We start from the raw sequence: 22,630 nt of genomic DNA on the forward strand, positions 1-22,630 counted from the left end.
TTTGAAACTTTGCACTCTACACTTTTCGACTATCTTTTCATGCAATCGAAATAACTTACAAGCGCAGGTTCACACGATCGTTGGCCGCGTACTGGCTCAGCAGCAGCTCAGCTCGTTCGCGCACAGCGCGAGCTGTGAACACCTTCGCAGAATGCTCGCTCAGAGTTCTTGCGATTTCGACCCACTTGAGCGGGTTCGCGAATGGATTGCATTCGCGAACCTCGCGCAGGAGCTCTATGTCATCCGCCACCGAAAAACGCGCGCGGCTGGCGGCCATGGTCGCAACACATATGTGAAACCGAAACTTCTAGCCACACAAAATTGACACCAATGGCCATTGCCATGACGACAGTGTAAACAGAGTGTTGTTAGGCTTACAGGCTTGAAAATAGACTGCTATCTCAAAATTACCGACAAGTTATCATATATAACATTGTGTGCGAGTGAGATAACAAGAAGCGGAAGCGAATGCAACCAATTTACAGCCAGTTGAGCGCCGAATTACGCAACGGCGAGGTATTTTAGAACCGAAGCGGGCAAGCAGGGTGCCGCCATGTTGCCTCCGCAAAGCCCCGCAAAGACGATACGCTATTTCCAGAAAATTGCGTGCGTACGCTAAACGCTAAGCTTCCTTTAGCGTTCTGCGCATGCGCATTCTACATACGCTATTTTATTGCGTACGCAAAGGTTTTGCGTACGCTATACTAAAACTGTCTATTAGCACGCGCGACCGTTCACCCTCACAGGAAGAAGACGAAGCTAGGATTCCCACCGCTCTGCTGTTCCGGCAGTGGAATTCACGATGCAAACATTTTACGTAAGTATTTTGTCTAGCCGATTGCAAAGCTTAACCTGGCACAACTAAATACCCTGCAGACAGCTTAATCCATCACGTGTGCCATTGCTTTCGTACTTTTAGCCACCGTCACACCTATCTCTCAAAGATGCTACACTGGCCCTGCAAATCAGAGACAACTTCGATCGCTATGCCTCATTTTCGCATCAATAGCTGTATACGTGGTACTGCTCACGGAGCGCGCGGTGTAACCATCGCCTGTAGCTGCCGAAAAACTAGAAATGTGCCCGTAATCATTCCGAATGCTCCTTGTCGTGCGGCATGTGAAGTTCTTTTGGCATCAGAAAGTACAGCTCGGCTCCAGCAAAACGAGGCCATTCCTGCAGACAGCAGAGTAGGGTGGACAGAAAACATTAGGAAACTGCGGGCAGTACTGTGGGTGCAGCTCGTCTAGGGCAGGGATAATTCGAACTGATTGGGACGAAACGTTTCCTTCCTTTCATGTAATTAGGCCAATGTTAACGGTTACAGCAACAACGATATCATAGTATACTTTCACACTGCAGTCCAGTCGATATAGGAACAGTCCCATGTTGGTACACTTCACCACGTAGAAAACTTCAGTTGCGCTATGTAGCGTGCATCAGGAAGTTAGAAGGGTTGCCAGCAACATGCACACACATCTTTAATTGCTTCAGCTCTGTGCACGCACTGCATTGCGAAGACTACTTTTGGCCTCCTGTGTAGGCATCCGCACTGTCAGGTAACAGGAACAAGAAAGTTCGAGTTAAACATCATACGTCACTAATAAACGTCAGTAAAGCTTTGTAGGGGGCTAGTTGGTTGTACATACTGAGACTGGGGAGCGCTACAATCAGGACAAGGGAACAACACCACATAAGAACACCACGAGACACGTGCGCAAACTTTCAACTGAGTTAATTTTTTTCGACATGGCGCATATTTATACGCATCTAATCATGGGACACACGGACATGAAAGCGGTAGAGCCGGCGTTAGAAAACGTTATATCTCGCATGGGGTAGGTGATTGCTTTGATATCTAGGCTGGCTCTAACGCTTTCATGTTTGTGTGTCCCATGTTTAGATGCGTACAAATATGCGTCATGTCGAAAATAAACTCAGTTGAAAGTTAGCGCTCGTGTCTCGTGGTGGTCTTATGTGTTGTTGTCCCCTTGTCCTGATTGGAGCGCTCCCCAGTCTCAGCAGTCACTAACAAATGGGACCACAAGTATAATTCAAGATAGCGACGTTTCAGTCGCTCACTTAACTCCCTGACAACTACTTCTGCGTGTGACTAGAGCAGAGTTGCGCTTCCAGCGCGATTTTTTCCTTCCACGTTCACTGAGACAACGGTGACCCCAATTGCACTTTTATGAATTATCTAAAACAAAGGTTGTCAAGCTGGGCACTTTTGACCTGTGTCAAGATTACACAAAGCTACGGCTTCAGCCAATGCAACATTATCAGTCAATATTTTTCCTTAGGCTATTGAGCCCAATATAACCTTAAGATGCAGGCGTCAGACCGCCATAAGACACAATTCATGAGTGGAGGGGTGCATCATACAACCTTTGTCCGTAAAGTTCTCAGACTGAGTCCATTAAAGAAAATGCGTTTAACATTGAAATCATTTGTGCAGCACCCATTCGAAATAGCCTCCCTTGCAGTCAATACACAGCTTCCAACGCTTCTTGAGATCTATGAAACAGTTGTAAAACGCTCCTTTTGGCAGGTCTGTCAGCTCCTTTGTCGTGGCGTCTTGAATGGCCTCCATGCTCCCCATCCAGCGACTTTCTAGCGCTCTCTTCACACGAAGAAACAGGAACAAATTTCATAAGGAGTGGTCAGGCGAGTATGGCGGACGGGGAAGTACAGTACTGCTGTGCTTAATGAGAAATTTTTTCAAGCTCAGAGCAGTGTGCGGCCTTGCGTTATCGTGGAGAAGACTCCATTGACCAGATGCCCATAAGTCCGGGCGACGGCGTCGCAGTGCATCACGCATGTGTTGAAGCACGCGCATATAAATCTCCTGGTTCACCGCCTGCCCTTGTGGGACGAACTCGTGGTGTATGACATCTCTGGCATCCAAAAGAACTATCAGCACCGTCTTTGTTTTGGTGTTCTGTCGCCGCACCTTTGGTGACGCCGGACAGCTTGTAGACGGCCATTCGGCGCTCTGCCTCTGTTTCAGGATCGTAAAAAAAAACACCATGTTTCCGTCTTCAGCAATGATGCTGCCGACGAATGCAGCATCCTTCTCTGCCTCGGAGAGCAAATCAATGCTCAATGATGCCCGCGTGTCCTTGTGGTCCCGTGTGAGGGAGTGCAGCACAAGTCTGGTATTCAGCTTCGATTTCCCCATGTTCTTACGCAAATATGGTGGCATGTTGTCTTACTAATGTCGATAGCATCTGATAGCATGCCGATTGTAATGGTGTGGCCTTGCTGTATGATTTCCCTGATCCGAGCCACAATGTTTTCATTCCGTGAGGTTGAAGAACGTCCGTGCCTTGTTTGGTTTGTTGGTTTGGTTTTGGGGGGTTTTACGTCCCAAAGCGACACAGGGTATGAGAGACGCCGTATTGAAGGGCTCCGGAAATTTCGACCACGTGCGGTTCTTTAATGTGCACTGACATCACACAGTACCCGGGCCTCTAGAATTATGCCTCCACCGACATTCGACCGCCTCAGTGGGGAACGAACCCGCGTCGATCGTGTGTCGATGCTTTGAGTCATCTTCCACCGACGTTCTCTCAGAAACGAACCTCCTGCCGTAAGCTTCACGAAGGAGCTCACACGTCTTTGTGGCTGCCTTGCCAAGCCTCACACAGAATTTTATGTTTACACGCTGTTAGAGGTGGACGTCCATCTCTCCACAATCACAGTAGAATGCGCAAACGACTGGTGGCAACGCATTTTCTGCATGTAGTGCCACCTAGTGGCTGCCATAGCAGTTAATATAAATAGCCCACGTTAGCCCGAAAAGAGGGCGCTACACATACGCTCAACTTTGTTTTGGGGAATCATTTCTACAGAAGAATATAAATCAGTCTCGATACTTTATGGACAAAGGTTCTATTCTGGTGGAAGAGTGTATAGCAAAGGAAGCTCGCTCAAGCACGAAACTAGACTTCTCCCTGACCGATTGGCAGGCGGGCCTCCAGCTGAACAACGAGCTGCGCAACCTTTCCAAGGAGTCAGGCTCAGAGTCGTTCCTGGCACGTTTCCGTTTCCGGGCGGTGGCCTTTTTCCTGGTGTCTGCTGTGGTCGCCGGCGTGGTCGTCATGACGCTGGTGCTGGTGGTGCTGCCGCGCATCCGGCGAGATGGCCTCAGGGCCCGCGCTCTGCTCTGCGTACGCGACGAGTGCTTCCTGGGCGCCAGCGTCATGAGCCGCGCGCTGGACCGCAGCCGGGACCCCTGCGACGACTTCTACGCATACGCGTGCGGACGCTGGAGGCCCAGCGCACCCGGAGCGCGATCCACCGTCGACGACGTGCGCCTCAGGACGCTGTCGAGGTGAGCTTTTGAAGGTGCACCCTGTTAACTAATCTGTTGCTGCGAAGGCAATTTTTTTCTCTTTAAAATGATGCGGAATATATTAAATATGCATTGCTACGAGCATTCGTCTGCGCCAGGAGGAATTTATTTCTTCTCTCATGTAGGTCCGTTTTTGGTATCAACAACAGCGGAATGGTGGTTTCGACGCCACTCCAACATTAAAGCTTCTGCTTACCTCGCCCTCATTCCGACTTAAAGGGAAGGCTATAGTAGGAGTCGAAGCAAATTAGAACTACGTGGCAGCGAATATATTTCAGTCTTTGCGCGCCTCACGTCATGTCAAACTGACTTGTGACTGCACGGTTAATATTCAGCTCCTCATACCGTAACCGAAACTGTGTAGGCGAATTCCCCGAGGGGGAGTGTTAAGTGGAAGCCCACAGGGCTGATGGGACTCCCCCCCCCCCCCGCACCTGTTACCAGGAGCGGTCATGCCCGGGGGGGCATCGAGCAATGTACGTCGAGGCGTGACGCCCGCGGCAGTCATCCTTTCTGTCCCGACGCGTGGCAATCGGTGGATCGAATGCGCATGCAGCGAGCTGCGCATTCCACTGGGCTCGGGCCGGTGAGCCCTGGGCTCCGGCCACTTGCACATACGGTGCCACTGCACTGCGGTTGGTTAAAATTGGGCGAGAGCTAGATTACTCAAGATCAGCCCAATTATCGAAGGGGTTAAAACCCGTGGGAAAGAACGCCTTGGGAAGAGCGCGCCGAGTCTCAAGCTCGGCCGTTTTTAACAGCCTTTTTTTTATCAGCCTTTTCTTTATAACTGCCTTGTCATCACCACCTTGTATTTCAATCCCGTCTTTAATAAATAAGTTTTGCTTTGAGAGGTTGGAATTTCTGCCCCAACCGGCAACGTGTCGCCGGACAAAGACCTGAAGTACTCTTCGTACTGCTAAAAGCCGTTCCTATCAGTAGGAGGGCAGAGAAGTTTAACTGGTGCCGTGACCAGGATTGTCTGAGCGGCTTCCTGCAGAGCGGTTGGAGGCAGCACCTTTCTGAAGGTTGACGGGCACAACATCTTGGTGAGAAGCCCCGGGGACCAAGGCTCAAGAAGGCCATACCCTTGTGCGAGGCCTCGGAGTCAAGGCTCCACGTCAGCGCTGACAGCGAGGAAGCGGACCGATGGAGCGAAGCGCGGCGACTTCGGCAGCATCTGTGGCTGGCGACTTTATCGGCCTGAGGACGTGACGGGCACCGCAGTGAGCACCGGTGGGACTCCCACCCCTTCCGCCGCCAGCTGAACGTGGACAGCGGAAAGACAGACACCGACCCAGCGCAGCATGAACAAGAAGTCTGCAGAACACAGGTGGGCCTTTTCCCGTTTTATCCGGGAACGCGATGTCAGTCACTACCCGAGCACAGAAGCTGCGCGTGGGAAGTCAAAACGCTAGTGACACGGACTCTGACGAGGAAGGCATGGAGAACGTTACGATTATGGATGGGCAGAGTGCTAACACCCCGGTGTGTGACAGCAGCCAGTGTAGCACGCGCTTGAGGGAGCAGGAGCTCGAGATTGAAGCTCTTAGTCTAAAAATTCAGCTCCAGACGCTGATTCAGAGAGGTCAGGGCAGCTCGGGAAATTGCAGCAGAAGGGAAAAATTGGGTCGGCATGCGGATGATCTAAGGGCAGTCCTCGCGCCAATGCCACAGTCGGAAAACCTCATTCCTGCATGGTTCAAAAGCACCGAAAGTATGATAAGGGCCTGCGAGATCCCGAATGACATCGCGGGGCCAATTATTATGCCTTTCCTGAATGAAAAAGCTCGGGCATTCGTGGCTAACCGGTCGGTCGACACGGTAATGAGTTTCGAGGAAATTCGGGAGCTAGTACTCGCGGAGCTCAGATTAACTGCTGAAGAATACAAGCGCAGGTTCTACTCTTGTAGGAAAGATGCCGAAAGCTGGGGTCAGTTTGTCACCCAATTGCACGTAATGCTTGGATACTACTTGCAAAGTAGGAAAGTGAGAACATTAGAGGATGTTCGGGCCTTAATGGTGGCAGACCGCGCATAGCAGACTATGCCGGACAAAATGCGCGAGTACATTCTCCAACAGGAGACATATAAGTGGTTGAAACCCAAGGAGCTTGCGCAACTTGCCGAACAATATGAAGACAGTAGGCGTGGGCGCCGTCAAGGGGCTGCAGAGGAGCCGAAAAAGTATGAGGCAAAACCGCGCGAGCCACGGAACCAAGGAAATCGATCCAAGGACGAGCACAGGGAACCGCCAATATGCTATGGCCGTGGTAAATTCGGTCACGTGCAGTGGAACTGCCCACAGAAGAGGCCCAATGTAGGGCCTGGTAATGAGCTAGGTGGTCACCAGCAGGACGCAAAGATGACAGCGAGAGCCGCGGTCGAATCCGTAACGCGAGCTGAGGTTATGTATGGGCGCGTCCCTCAAGGCCCATTAAGAATCCTTCAAAAGACATGGACAGGGAACTGGACACCATCTATGGGCCTAAATAAGGCTACGTCAGAGTATCTGATGAAGCTGCGGCAGCAAATGGCTGAAATAGCAGAGAGGATAGATCACCAAATCAAGCAGCTGCAGAAAGCGTATGCGGAGAAATACAATCTAAGGGCACGGGCCAAAGGGTTCTGTGAGGGTGAGGAAGTCCTCGTGTTGGATACAAACCAGCAGAACAAGATGCGACCTAAGTGGGTGGGCCCAGCAACGATTAAAGAGCATCGACGACCCGATAGCTATGTTGTCAAGTTCAGAGATGGTTCTGAGCGGTGGGTGCACGCCAATAGACTGAGAAAGTATTACGCCAGAGTCAACAACGTAGGCGTAATATTTGAGTCTGACGGAGAGTTTGGGGATATAAAAGGTGTTCCGAAATTGCATACTGAGAGTTGCACCTTTGAATCCACACTACATGAGTCCACGCATCTGACCCAGGAACAAATCAGGGAGCCGCCTGTGCTAGGTAGATGGATCAGACATCGCGGGCCAAGGAACGTACGGGACGGTGGCCCAACCTGAGAGTGTGTGTGTGAGTGTTTGTGGACTGCCATCTCAAGTGCATTAATATTGGACTCCTTGTGTGATGAGATTTTCGACTGTTATTTGCTCGCAAAAAGAAAAATATGTAAATCTGTGAGTGTAGATGCATGCAACAAGATATCCTTGTGAACATGCTCTTTTCGCTATTGCCATAAGTAGGATGTGAAGCGCCCCTCCTTGGTTTTTTTTTTTTTTGAGCTGGTACAGCGGCCAGTAGGGGCCCGGACCCTTGTGCTTTCGCGCGTTTTGTACGTTGTTGAAGGCCGCATCCTAGGTGCTATTGTGGGTTCCAGTATGTTGTGTGTACAGCAAGTGTCCCCCCAACATTCTTGGTGGGGAGGTGTTAAGTGGAAGCCCACAGGGACGATGGGACTCCCCCCCCCTCCCCTCGCACCTGTTACCAGGAGCGGTCATACCCGGGGGGGGGGGGGGGGGATCGAGGAATGTACGTCGAGGCGTGACGCCCGCACTTAGGGTGAGCTGCGGCAATAATCCTTTCTGTCCCGACGCGTGGAATTCGGTGGATCGAATGCGCATGCAGCGAGCTGAGCATTACACTGGGTTTGGACCGGCGAGCCCTGGGCTCCGCCCACTTGCACATACGGTGCCACTGCACTGCTGTTGGTTAAAATTGGGCGAGAGCTAGATTACTCAATCTCTGCCCAATTATCGAAGGGGTCAAAACCCGTGGGAAAGAACGCCTTGGGAAGACCGCACCGAGTCTCAAGCTCGGCCGTTTTTAACAGCCTTTTGTTATCAGCCTTTTCTTTAAACTGCCTTGTCATCACTACCTTGTATTTCAATCCCGTCTTTAATAAATAAGTTTTGCTTTGAGAAGTTGGAATTTCTGCCCCAACCTGCAACGTGTCGCCGGACGAAGACCTGAAGTACTCTTCGTACTGCTAAAAGCCGTTCCTGTCAGTAGGAGGGCAGAGTTGTTTAACTAGGAGGGTGGTTTCATATTAATTAACGTCTTATTTATCACTGCAATGCGAAACCACACTGCGAAAATTTTCATTCCCCCTTTAAGCGTGGTTTGGGCGTAAATTCGGAACCTCTATAGCCAAGCAATTTCAATACGGTTAACTAACGTCACCGATTGGCAGCAAAACATCTCCATGGTAGACGTTGAATATGCGCGCAGTTTGTATAAAAAAATGAAATATAGATACAGAGAAACGATAAAAGCTTTTAGCTTCGGAATTCTGCGAATTGCCACTAGCAATAGACTTTAAATAAAACGCGAGGCTGCGTTTACACAAATGTGAGCCTCCGTGACCTACGCGTTCATTACAAGCACACTCCGCCTTTGTTTAACTACGTAAGCTAGACCAATGGAAGTCACCACATCAACAATTGTCACGGATCTCCACAGAGAACACTCGGACCGAAATAATGGACTAGGCGACGGGTGTACCCACACAAACGCACATTTAGTACACCCTACGTGACGCACACACTAGAGCACAAAACTAACAAAACTAACACAAAACACAAAGACTATAAATACGCACGACCCGGGAACACGGCTACCAGCGTGTACTACTAGCGTTCTACTATTCGTGGTCGGCGTTCGTGCTCACGGTTGGTTCGGTGCGGCTGCAGCGTTGTATGGATCCAGTATCCGGCGTCGAGGCTGCGTTCGGCGTGCTTGGGCTGGCGTTGCTGGCGGCGTCGCTGGCTGCGTCGTATAAGCTCCCGGTCCAAGCGCCTGTGGAGGTGATGCCGCTGTTGTTGGCGTTGGGGGCACCACCCGTATGGGTGGCAACAGCGCTGGAGACACCCCTGGCCGTAGCAGGTGGTCGCGTCCTCCGTTGACTCCCCGGAACGGGCTCAGGCACGGCAGAAAGTCCACGATGCGTGGCCGTAGAACGCGAGCTCACCGGAGCAGTAGCCGGCGTCGCTCTCTTCCAACCGATGTGCCCCTGACCCACCGGAGCCTCCGCTTCTCTGCTGTTCCCCCATCCCCCTCCCCGTGCTTCGCTCTCACTTGCCCTTTTATAGCCTCGGTGTTAGTCCACGTAAGCCTCATCGTCGTCTTCTTCTCTTCTCCACCAATCATCTCTTTCCACCTCACCGAATGCTTCTTCTTCCTCTTCCTTATTCTTCGGTTAATCCACTTCGTCTTCTTCACACCTCTTTCCTTTAAAATTTAATTTAGGCTTCTTAATATATGTGACAACGATGCTCGCCAAAAATGAGTCGCAGGCTAAATCCCGCAGACAGGACCACAGCTCTGCGTACCCGAGAAACAGATTGCGGGCCATGTTGGCGCATGGTTTTTAGAAAACATGAATCGCCACACAGGACTGCACAGAGGAAGGGACGACGAGAAGCGCCTATCTCGTCGTCTCTTCCTGTGTGCTGTCCTGTGTGGCGCTTCATTTTTTTAGTACAGAACCGGGCTGTCATTCTTTATGTAGCCTTCGCTGCCGAAATGTTGTAAAGAAACAAATTATTATAACGTTAAAATTATTCACGTGCCTCTGTACAAACCTGGGTTGCACCAAATTAATTTTATGACTCTCTCTGGTTCATTGAGGACGCCTTAAGGGGCAGCTCGTTTGCCTCTCGGTCAATTTTTAAACTCGCCTTGCTAAGAGTAAGGCCTCCATTGGGGCGTTATATTGTGCAGGTAGGCTCAATGCTGGTTCGTGCTTCCTTAACTCTTTGCTTGACCTAAACGCATGCTTCACTGTCCAACAACTCTCTCTGCGCTTTCGCAGTAGCGCGTCTTCGGAGGCTGCGGCAATGCAGGTTTCAGTATCGCGCCTTCGGCCATTTAAGGCTTTGTATCGCAGGCTACACGTTTGACTACTTTTTGTATGGTGGTGCATACACGTGCCCTTTTCCGACAGTGCTGTGCACGCTTTCACTGCTACCGCTCTCCGAAAACTAGTCAACTTTGCCAGGCTAACGTGGTGCCCTGCCAAGACAATACGTGTAAAACGCAAAACTACCACACGCGTAACGTCCAATAAATACAACGTTATGAATGTGTGCTTGTTTATATATGATTTATAGCAATATATCCCTAAATTGAATACATATATTCCAGACACCGGACGTGTATAAGCGACTCCTTGCACTGGAGCGGCAAACGAAGGCTTTCTCGACAATGCTTTCTGAGTTAACGAAACATGGAGCGCTCCTGATTCCAGATAGGAAACCTTACTAAGCTAAGGAGCGTTTTAAAATATGGCTCTTAACATTCATGGCACTTTCAGGATAACTAGAGTTTACTTACAAATTTCCCTGCCGCAACGGTGACGCAGCGTACTTTGGCGATTCAAGAAACTTCCAGAGTCACGTAATACAACACGAAAATGGCGTCACTAAAAGACAGCGCACCAATAGTGATTTCATTCTAGCGTACCAAATCTTCCGGCAGAACATCAGGAAATGAGGACCTCATCGCAGTGAACGCCGTTACAATCATAGCTAACGAGAAATCGCTATCATCACGCTTTCTTCTGGACTCGTTTCACACATATCAACCAAACGTATTCATGTTCTTTGCCGTTCTCGTCGCATGCATGTAAGCGCGTTCGGTCTCTCGTTGGTTGCACATATGAACAGGTGTCCGTATTTACTCCGAAATATGACCTGCAGCTGTAGTTTGCAATGATTCAGTTTAATTTCACTCGGTCGGGACCTCAATCGTTACGAAATAATGAAGTCGACCAATCCCAGACGCGCTTGGTCTGGCCAAGTCCTCGCCGCTATACAGCCCGCCGCATCCAGCCCGACTGAGTCACAAATGGGCTTACGTGGACAGTTCGTCGCACGGCCACACACTCTATCCAGCGGTGGGATTAATTCGGTCAAGCCGTTGTTCGTCGGCGCCTACATGCGGCACAGGTCTCCTCAATGCGATCGTTTCTGCCACGACAGACACGGGAAGAGAAAATGAAATGAGAGGAATCTTCGTGAAATGCAGTCCCATGCCTGTGCCAGATTCTTCCTTTATGAGTGTGCCTCTTCTTGCATAGCTATAACATATCGTGATAAGTGTCAGTGCTGTACATATTCGGTCGGAGCTCAAAAATGACCAGAACACAGGTGACTCTCTGCGTCTGCAAATAGAATAGACAATATTATTTATTGCATTATACTGCAGACCACTATTCCGTTCTTAAGAGGAGTAGTGTGCTTGAATATTACGTACGAGTAAGAAAAAGAAGATAGCATAAGTCGTCCCCGAAACTAACAAAGTCAGTCTAAAGTCAATCTAACTTGTTTATGCTTAACAAATAGCAAGGCCCTTGATTATGAAAACATACAAATGAAACCAATAAAGTACGCGATTGAATTTCTGTGTCCAGTGCTGTCTTATATATTTAATTTAGCAATAGAATCGGGTACCTTTCCTGAGGGCATGAAGCGAGCAAGAGTTGCTGTAATCTTTAAAAGTGGAAACAGAAATGAAGCAACTAATTATCGACCGATTTCTATATTACCTGTTTTCTTCAATGGACTAGAAAAAATCATTTACTCACGTTTCATAAATTTCTTAGATAAAACTAGGGCGCTGACCGATTGTCAGTTTAGATTTAGAAAAGGTAAATCTACGGAAACGGCGCAGCTTGCAATAAAAAAAAATCTACTACAGAACATTGAAAAGGAAACATACGCTTGGTCTTTTTGTTGATTTCAGCAAAGCTTTTGACTGTCTCGACCATAACATACTTCGTAAAAAACTCACTTCATATGGCATCCGCGGAAAATCTCATGATTTGCTTAACTCGTACCTCAGCAATAGAACCCAGTGTGAATGTATTAGCAACCACCAGTCATCCTTACTTCCAATATCTTGTGGTGTACCACAGAGGAGTGTATTAGGCCCGCTTCCGTTTAACTTATACATAAATGACATATTTCATATTGACAACAGTGTACAATTCATTATATATACTGATAACAGTACTGTGCTTATTTCTGGTAATGATCCCAATGCCCTTGTGTCGCATTGTAATGATGTACTTGAAAAATTGCCTGTGTGGTCCCAATTAAATCGCATAGAAATAAACACCCAGAAAACGAAAGCTATTTTATTTCGAGCCAGAAAAAAGAAATTCATTCTAGAAAGTTCTCTAATGATTCAAGATAAAAATATTGACCTTGTCGATACTCACAAAATTCTCGATGTCTAGTTTTCGTGCCATTTGATTTGGGGACACTCATGTCAACTATGTTGCAAGGAAAATCTCTTCAGTGACTGGAGCTATGTCGCGATGTCGTACTGGTCTGCCGCAAAGAGTTAAACTTCAATTATATAACGCATTATTCGCCCCGCACGTGAGCTACTGCAGTTTGGTGTGGGCAAGCACCACAAGAGCAAATATTGAGAAGATAATAGTTCTGCAAAAAAGGTACCTTCGCTACTTAGCCAATATTGATCATCATTCTACGACAAGGCATCTCTTTGCAAAATACAAAATTATTAGTTTTGACTATCACTATGAACACCGATTGCTACATGCTTTCTATTTTTCTTAGCATGACAGCCAGAGTTTCCTTCGTTCGATGGCATTGCTGCAACCTAGAGCTACTCCTTCTTTAATTCGAATTTCCGAACCCTGGTTAGTCCCATACTTTTGCACTCAGTACAAATTGCAATCATTAAAACACAATATGCCGGTTGTTGTTCTTTACAAAAAAGGAGATCGCAACGCCCTCGCCAACTACAGACCAATCTCTATTTTGCCAGTGTTTTCAAAAGCATTTGAGAAAATGCTCCATCTAAGAATGTCAAATTTCATCCATAAATTTAACTTGCTAACACCAGTTTGGCTTCTGCAAAAGCAAATCAACTGAGCTTGCATTACTCCAACAAAAGGAATATATAATAAAGCAACTTGAAAACAAAGCCATTGTCATTGGTGTATTTGTGGACTTCTGAAAGGCTTTTGACCTGGTAAATCATAAAATCTTACTAAACAAATTACACTACTATGGTATCCGAGGAAAAGCACTCTCATTGTTAAGTTCTTATTTGTCGTTTAGACAGCAAGTGGTGTACATAAATGGTATACGGTCTGAACCGAAGCCGCTCTTCTGCGGTGTCCCCCAAGGCAGTACGCTAGGGCCTCTACTCTTCAATATTTACCTAAACAATATTGTCAACATTAGCGATAATACAAAGTTTTTCATCTATGCTGACGATACGAGCGTATTTTTGTCGGGTGAAAATGTTCATGAACTTATCAAACAATGTAATGCCACAATGAAAGCCCTTGAGGTCTGGTCTGCAGTTAACCTGATGCAAATAAACGAGAGTAAGACCAAAGCTGTCATATTTAGGCCGAAAAATAAAGTTATCCCACCGCACGATAATATTATATTAAACTCGCGGGCTGTAGAAATTGTTGAGCAGTTTAAATGCCTTGGGGTCATATTTTCTGCCAGTATGTCACGGGATTATCATGTCAATTATATCTTGAAAAAAATAGCTCAAATCACTGGTGTTATAGGCCGTCTAAAATACATACTTCCCACAAAAACTAAGATGCTGGTATACAATTCAATATTCAACTCGCATTTAAACTATTGCCAGTTGGTGTGGGGCACTACAACATTCACTAACCTTGAACGTATTCATTTAATGCAAAAAAGATATCTCCGAAATGCATATAATTTACCGTTCCGACATCCAAGTGCAGATTTCTTTTGTCATTCCAGAGTTATTAAAGCACATAATCTTTATAAATATCGCCTCAGTGTTACTTTTAAAACAGAAATCAAGAAGAATGTAACAAATCTTAAAAATTTAGCAAAACTAAGGAAAAAAGAATCAGTCTATCCAACAAGACGTGGCGAAGAATGGACAGTGCCAACACCTCGGCTAAATCTTGGTAGGGAATGCCTTCAGTACACACTTCCATCTCTTCTAAATAGGTATATCCACATTAACCTCGATTTGTTTTCTTTTTCACGTCGTGAACTACATAATTTGTTTTTGAATAACATTGTTTAAGTTTCATTATGTATACATATTGCTGTTTTGTGTATTCTCCGGTGCTTCCTTGATGTGCTTGTTTTTTTTTTTGCATAAACTCTTGTGTTGCCTCCCTGTCAATAATTAGGATTGTAGACTCGTCAAGCTGCCCAAGGGCAGCTTTTTTCTACGATTCCTCCATCTGTAGTGCTAGATGGGAAATAAACTTTGATTTGATTTGATTTGATTACTAAATCAACACAAACAGGTTGCCTTCAAATCCCCAAAAGAGCTACGAGTACACTTTTCTCAATTTTAATTGATAAGGATCTATTGTTGTGATAAATCATGCAGCAGGTCTGTATTTCTTGATGCCTTCTGCTACTCAGTGTTTGTAATTATAGTTAGCGTACTCTGCCACCAATGTCTGCTGCCGCTTTGTAAACGGCTCCAGGGCCCCAGTCAAGTTGTAGGCAGCAACTTTTAGCACTGGAGACCGTCCAGTTTTCTGGTAAATAAAGAATTGAATTGAATTGAATTGAAAGAAGTAGACCAAGATCCGAAGAACAGACAAAATGAATAAATTTTATCAGAACAATAAAAAGTATCCAATTTATAAACAATAGTGTAAAGACGAGAAAGCAATGCGTCATGTTTTCAACAAAACAGATAATCTTGCATTGCGTGGTCAATTTTGAGGATTCAACAATACGTTCTGCTAGGAAATTCCAATAAATTTGTCCGAATATATGAACTGTGTATAAATTATTTTGTTTTTGCAAACACTGGTGTAGCCAGTGATTTTGGTAATGACATGTTGGTGTACGGTTGAAAACTTCCAAACGCGGCGGAGGGCTGAAGTTTAGTGACTTGTCTAAAATTTTGTATACAGAAAGTAAGCTATTAGTCTTCCTGCGGATTTCTAGTCTCTTGTTTTTTCTTTTATACATCAACGATATTGCTAATATTCCGTTAACGCCTGTCGTTGCTATGTACGCCGATGATGCTAACGTCTTCTAGCCGCCGCAGTGGCTCAGTGGTTATGGCGTTCGGCTGCTGACCCGAAAGACGCGGGTTTGATCCCGGCCGTGGCGGTCGAATTTCGATGGAAGCGAAATTCTAGGGGCCGGTGTACTGTGCGTTGTCAGTGCTTGTTAAAGAGCCCCAGGTCGTCGAAATTTCCGGAGCCCTTCACTACGGCGTCCCACATAGCCTGGGTCGCTTTGGGACGTTAAACCCTATAAATCAAGCCAGCAGATGTCTTCTTTCCAGATGCAGACCATCACTCAATACTGCAGCGTGCTAACATCCGGCTTAATGACCTTCCCATTTGGCGTAATGTGAACGAGATTAACCTGTACGTAAAGAAAACTCAGTTCATAATATTGGTCATATGTTTAGGGGAATCCTCCAAGGTGGAGCAGATTTGTAATAAGGAAGAAATTACTCATTGTCATCCACCCGAGCACAGCCATACGAGTACAAAGGAAAGCTATACAGCTTTCTCGTAAAGTTCGTAGTTAAGCGAAAATTCGTCTTGGTCTGGGGTTGCGCTCCTGGTATGGCTGCGTGTGGCTGTCGTGGTATGGCTGCGCTCGGGTGGATGTCAATGAGTAATTACTCCCTTATTACAAAAGTTCAGAATATTTCGTCGAAAAAACAAACCACTTCTTTATGACCATAAATCTGAGCAGTAATAATTCTAAAATAACGCCTGCCAACTCATTTCAATTTTTAGCAGTCTTTTTCAGGTCTGGCCTTAGGTGGTCTGAGCACATAAATCATATCCAAGTGAAAGTACCTGGATCTCATGTCATGAAATACCTACTAAGAGATTTTTCGCCGTTAGATGTTGGGAAACATTTGTATTACTCATTTATCTACTGTCACAGCCGTCTAGTCTGTGGAACGTGCAACAAAGTAGATTCTGAGCGTCTTTATTCGTTAAAAAAATAGCCTTAAAAATGTTATGTCATCAATCCTCATCAACAGACACCCTGTACGAGAGGTTGAGCATTTTACCATTTCCCTAGCTTTATAATTTTTGCTGAGCCACAGTGATTTTCCGCGATATTAAACATGATTATGCCACCTTTTCAAACTTATAGTTAAAGAGAGATGTGGCATACAACTTACACACTATTTCATCGACGGGGCTGGGACCAAGAACAACCTATGGTACTAAAACTACACATAATCAAATAATTGCGCTGTCTAATGCGCATCATCATTACTTAGTTAAACCCACCAAAGAGATCGTAACTATGAAACGTTTTAAAAAGGCCGTAGCCGTCTGGAAGACGTGGGAGTAACGAGTGTTAGCTGTTTGGTTTACTAGACGAAGCTAGCGGTTTGGTTTACTAGACGCTGCCCCGGCTGCACGTGGCAGCCGGGGCAACGAATGGGACAGCTGGAGGCTCATACTTCTACTTTCATTCACGGGTTCCTTCAGGATTCATCGACAGTCTTCAGATGAAGCGTTAAGGGTGCGGATGTACTGGCGACATCGCAGCCTAACATCTTGCATCACTGTAAACGCGTGACTGAGCGTCACCATCTGTTTTAATAATAATAGTAATATAATTGGTTTTTAGGGAAAGGAAATGGCGCAGTATCTGTCTCATATATCAGATACTGCGCCATTTCCTTTCCCTAAAAACCAATTATTATTATTATTATTAAAACAGATGGCGACGCTCAGTCACGCGTTTACAGTGATGCAAGATGTTAGGCTGCGATGTCGCCAGTACATCTGTTTTCCTCTAAATGACGAAGCCACCATTATCGCGGTCACTTGGCAGCCGGGGCAGCGAAGGCTACAGCTAGAGGCTCACACTTCTGCATTCATTCACATGCTCGAATAATTTAGCTTTTCCTTTTTTTTCTTTCTATTGCCCCTGCTGCCAATTGTCGCTTGAAGTTTTGCGGGAAGTTTTGAAGTTTTGTGTGAGTCTGCGGTAAAACCTTTGCTATGGGAGGACCCGATATTGCTTACCTGAAGCGCGAATTTCGCAAAGGAATTCGGGAGTTGAAAAACTCGTTAGAATTTGTTAGCAAACAATATGGATAAATCAAGAATGAAAGCGCCGAAGTTAAGAAAGAAAATGCCGCACTAAAGGCAAACCAACAAAAAATGACCCAGGAACTTGAAAGAGTAAAGAAATCGGTGCATTAAAATTCCCAAAAGATCATGGTCCAGGATCAGTATTCCCGGATTAAGAACATTGAACTGAAAGGAATTCCACGTGCAAAGGAAAAAAAACCTTTTCAATATTCTAGATAAGGTTGGCGACGTGATTGAAGAGCCGATAAACGATGAGGATATTGGCATATGCCACCGTGTTCCAACACATGCTTCTGCCGGGCCTGACATTGCGGTGGTGTTCAACAGTAGAACAAAGCGTGATGAAATACTCGCAAAAGCACGCTAAAAACGTTTCACGGCGGATAATCTAGCATCTAAACATGAGCCCCAGTGTACGTGAATGAGCACCTGTGCCCAGAACTAAAGAAATTGCTCGGAATGACCACCAAAAGGAAAGACGAAAAGCGCAGGCGGTTCGCATGGGCGCGTGGTTGAAAGGTGTTCGCATGGCAGACTGAAACGTCTGACCTTATGCATATCACTTGTGATGCAGATCTGGAAAAGATAGTTTAGTTGATATTTTAGGAGAAACGTGAATTTTCCCTTTTCCGTTCCAATTATTGCACCGAATGCTACCGGCCAACCAAAAAAGACTTTCTTTTTTGCACTTTAATGCACAGTCCCTCCGGAACAAATACAACGACTTCCCTTCTTGAATTCCGTTTTCCATTTCACGTTATTATGATAACTGAAACTTGGTATACATCTGCTGATGTATTTTCCTTAGCTATTATCAAACGTTTTTCTTAAATGGATCTTGTCGCCGTGGCGGAGGTGTGATCCAGCTTATATCACAGCACCTTAATTTCATGCAGCATTGTGAAGGTTTTCCCTAATCCCGCCAGATTATGAAGTTTTGTCTGTCCAGTGCCAGAAATCCATGTTTGTTGTTCTGTACCGCCCGCCTGATGGTGAAATCGATGCCCTTTTGGGATTTTCAGGAAGACTGGTAAATTTCGCTTGCACTAATAAGTTGCGTATCACTCTAAGAGGTTACTTTAACATAAACCTATTGCACCATACATCCATTGGTCATCAATTAGAACTACTTCTTTGATTCATTTGGGTAAAAAATGTCATAACAGAACCCACACGAATTACTTTTATGTCCGAAAGTTTGCTTGACCTTTTCATAAAGTGTATCGTCGGGTGTTATTGAGACACATATCAGTGATCACTTACCAATTTATATGTTTAGCAAGCACACTGAAATATTGAAAACATCGCATCACTGTGAGTCATACGTTGCACAAGAAACCTTAAAACGCTAAATGCTTTTTGATCTCGAATTCAAAACTAAGACTGCAGACAGATTTTTGAGAATAGCAATCTTGTTAGCACTTATAACATGTCCATCTCAATGCTGATAAGTATATAAGTATATACAAGGACTGTTTTAAGTTCGAAAAGGTTACGAAGAATCGTAAGATATGTAAACCATGGCTTACCAATGAGTGCCTGGGAATGATCCAGAAGAAATTTTTTTTTTTTGCGAAAGAAAAATCAGCAGATTTCTCTACTTTCAAGAAATACCGCAAATTTGTAACAAAATTTTTACGTAATGCTAAAAATAAATATTATGAGAATATATTAAGTGCAAACAAATCTCGCAGCGGTGTATTATGGCGTAACCTTAACCAACTTCTGAACTGTAGTATTCACCAAACGGAAGAGTTAGAAATAATAGTAAATAGCAAGCGCGTTAAAGGCAAGGAGTTGGCAGACATATTCAATGACTACTTTGTACATCTAGCCAAGAGCGTTTGTTCTAGTCCCTCAACACAAGATTTGGGTGATCCGTGTGTGAATAGCGCTGTTTGTCTCCCAGCAACTCCAGAAGAGGTTCATTCGGTTTTCATGTCGCTTAGGAATAGCAAGGCTCGTGATATAGAGGGCCTCCAGATTAGGCCGATAAAATTTGTTCTAGATCTCTTGGCCCTAGCACTTACGCATATAATTAATGTTTTCCTCTCTACGGGAATCTCTCCGAAAACTATGCAGCGTGCCAAAGTAACAGTTCTTTTTAAATGAGACATATTCAATGACTACTTTGTACATCTAGCCAAGAGCGTTTGTTCTAGTCCCTCAACACAAGATTTGGGTGATCCGTGTGTGAATAGCGCTGTTTGTCTCCCAGCAACTCCAGAAGAGGTTCATTCGGTTTTAATGTCGCTTAGGAATAGCAAGGCTCGTGATATAGGGGGCCTCCAGATTAGGCCGATAAAATTTGTTCTAGATCTCTTGGCTCTAGCACTTACGCTTATAAATAATGTTTGCCTCTCTACGGGAATCTCTCCGAAAACTATGCAGCCTCCCAAAGTAACAGTTCTTTTTAAATGAGGGAATAAAAATGAGCTCTCGAACTATCGCCCCCTCTCGGTTATGCCCATCATATCAAAATGAATAAAAAAAAGTATATGTAAACGCGTCGCTGCGTTCTGCGAAAAATATTCCATTATATCACCACAGCAGTGCGGATTCCGTAAACGAATGTCAACTCAGTTGGCTCTGCTCACTCGAAAGGAATTAATATTGAATGGGTTCGAAGAGAACAAATTAACCCTAGGCTTATGTTTAGACTTTTCGCAAGCTTTCGATGGTATTGACTACTCCATATTGTTCCCTAAATTCCAGCACTATGGATTTCGCGGAATTCCTCTGGCACTTTTAAAATCATACTTGCAGCATCAGAAACAGACCGTTGCCATTGGTGAAGAGCAGTGATCTCTCCTAGGCTTAACAGCGGATGTCCCGCAAGGTAGTATTTTAGGGCCGGTATTTTTTAACTTATATGTAAACGTTATAATTAACATCAGTGACAGCGCACATTTCACAGTTTACGCAGATGACACCAGTATCTTTCTACAGTCAGATAATGTCGTAGAACTTGGGCGTTCAACAAATAATACGCTCGCTTCGTTGTCTGATTGGAGTGCTTCTGACTCGCTAAAAATTATCACATCAAAAACAAAGGCCGTTTTATTTGCGCCATCACAAAAGCCTGTACACTTTGACATAAACTGATACCTTGGAAATGATAGGCTAAACCTTGTCAAAGGGATTTAAACCTTGGCAGTAATCTTTAATGAACACTTAACCTGGGATTCTCATGTAGACTGGAGGAATAAAACATCGCGAAGACTTGCGGTATACTATCTCGACTTCGCTACACTATTCCTCCAAAGATTAAGGTTTTATTGCATAAAGCCCTATTCTCTCCCATCTAAATTATTGCAGCCTTGTATGGGGCACAACATTCCGAGAGACCTTCACACAAACTATTTCTTATGCAAAAAAGAGCTATCCATCACATCGCAAACGCTTCGTACGACGCCCACACAAGAGAATTATTTCCACTTCTTGGTATTCTTCATGTCAAGCATTTTTAAGAATTCAACCTTTTGCTAAAATACAAACGCAGATTGAAAAATTCTTTCAATTACTTTCTCACAATGTGGGACCCGACAAAAACTTCGCAACTTTACTACGACATCAGACACAGAAAGAGTTGGACGCTGCCATTTTCTAGAACTAACCAAGGGTGCAAGGGGATAGAAAATTGTATTCCAAAACTGTTAAATAATTTAGAGGATGTAAATCTAGATATAAAAAATATCCCAAACAAGACTGCAAAAATATCTTCTTTCTAGCACAGATCTTGTAACTTAGCCTAGCAATGTAATTAGCTTCCGGTCCACATGACAATTTGTTGCGATTGTATCGATAATTTCTGTGTTCTTCATCTAGTGGTTGCTTTACATGGTTTCCCTTACATTTGGCTGTATCAAGTCTTACGTAGCTTTGTTTATTCTTTTTTTCTGCTGTGAGAACACAGCAAGATGAACAAGGTGCGTTTTTATTATGTCCATTATGGTAACATGACATGCCAAGTGCTTGAGTAGCATTGCAGTGTGTAACATACGCACCAATGTATGTCCAATTAGTTGTCTTATTGCTTGTAATATGTCCCAATGTACGCCTACGATAAGTAAGCTCGATTGTGTCCAATGAGAGTGTCTACAGCATATATATAAGTTATCTTCTCTGCTTTTAATCAAGACATTTATAATTGCTTAAATGAGAAGCTGTATTTCATGGGAATAGCGCAAACAGGACAAGGGACCAAGACGAGTAGACACACACAGCGCTGACTTCCAACAACTTTATTGGGTAAAAAACACATCAATTTATACATGCACTTATTGCCGTGTCATCACAATGCATGCGAAAAACTCAGTGTGAACGTAGGTAGGCCAGTTCTTTTTTCGATAGTTTGACTGAAGGAGTGCTAACACAAGAAATTCCTAATCTAGCTATCTTTTCTGCTTCTATAATCTCACGAGTGCGCTTGTCCATACTTTTGCCTACTAAAAACACTTGTATAGTAACGGCCTGAACTTATCACATGCGTTGCAATGTTTGACTAGCTCTCCGTCATTTTCGTTTTTGTTGCGTACATTGCGATTATGCTCACGGAGGCGGTCGTTGAGGCAGCGACCAGTTTGACCTACATATTGGCGCCATATGTATCAGCAGCGCGAACACAAAAAGGAAGAAGGAGAAGATAGTACAGAGCGCTGCACTATCTGCAGCACGCTGTACTATCTTCTCCTTCTTCCTTTTTTGTGTTCGCGCTGCTGATACATATGGATCGCAACCAACTACCCCGGCAGATGGTGTTATTCAATTATATTGGCGCCCACAAGAGAGTGGAATCTGATACACTACCCCAACCTTGCATTCAACAAATGGAATTTGATGCTTCTTCGCGCACTGATTGGACACAGGACGAGCACATTTGTTAACCTTGCATAGGCTGCTTAGCTTTTCAGGGGCAGAAAAAACAACTGACACATCAATACGATTAGCAATGCGCTTAAGATTGTGAGAGATGGTATGCAAGTATAGAATAACGGACATTGTTTTTCTCTGTCTCTGCAAGGGCACATGCGCACCAGGTTGCAGCTCAGTGTTCAGCTTTCTGAGCAAACTTTCCGCTACTGAAATCTGAAGAAGACCAGGATAGCCAGCATGCGATAGCCTACTGCACTGTTGTTGCAAACTTATATACATCAAATGCGGACAGGATTTTCGGAGAGCATTTTGAAAGCACAGGTTCGCAATCGCTCTTTTTACCAGTTTAGAGTGGGCAGAT

General features: G+C 45.1%; 1 protein-coding gene across 2 annotated transcripts in view; it reads left to right on the forward strand.

Moving 5' to 3' along the window:
* The first annotated feature begins 4,186 nt into the window (after positions 1 to 4,186).
* Positions 4,187 to 22,630, forward strand: part of LOC144104870 (neprilysin-11-like) — a 79,476-nt gene continuing 61,032 nt past the window's right edge. The window contains exon 1 of one of the 2 annotated variants that reach the window (XM_077638092.1): positions 4,187 to 4,336. In XM_077638092.1, the coding sequence (XP_077494218.1) occupies positions 4,206 to 4,336 (131 nt within the window). In that variant the 5' untranslated portion in view covers positions 4,187 to 4,205. Of the gene's footprint in view, positions 4,337 to 5,164; positions 5,691 to 22,630 lie in introns of those variants that run through there. The other variant, XM_077638093.1, reaches the window with a different exon arrangement.

The sequence above is a fragment of the Amblyomma americanum genome, chromosome 9, assembly GCF_052857255.1.
Source record: "Amblyomma americanum isolate KBUSLIRL-KWMA chromosome 9, ASM5285725v1, whole genome shotgun sequence".
Taxonomy (NCBI): Eukaryota; Metazoa; Arthropoda; class Arachnida; order Ixodida; family Ixodidae; genus Amblyomma; species Amblyomma americanum.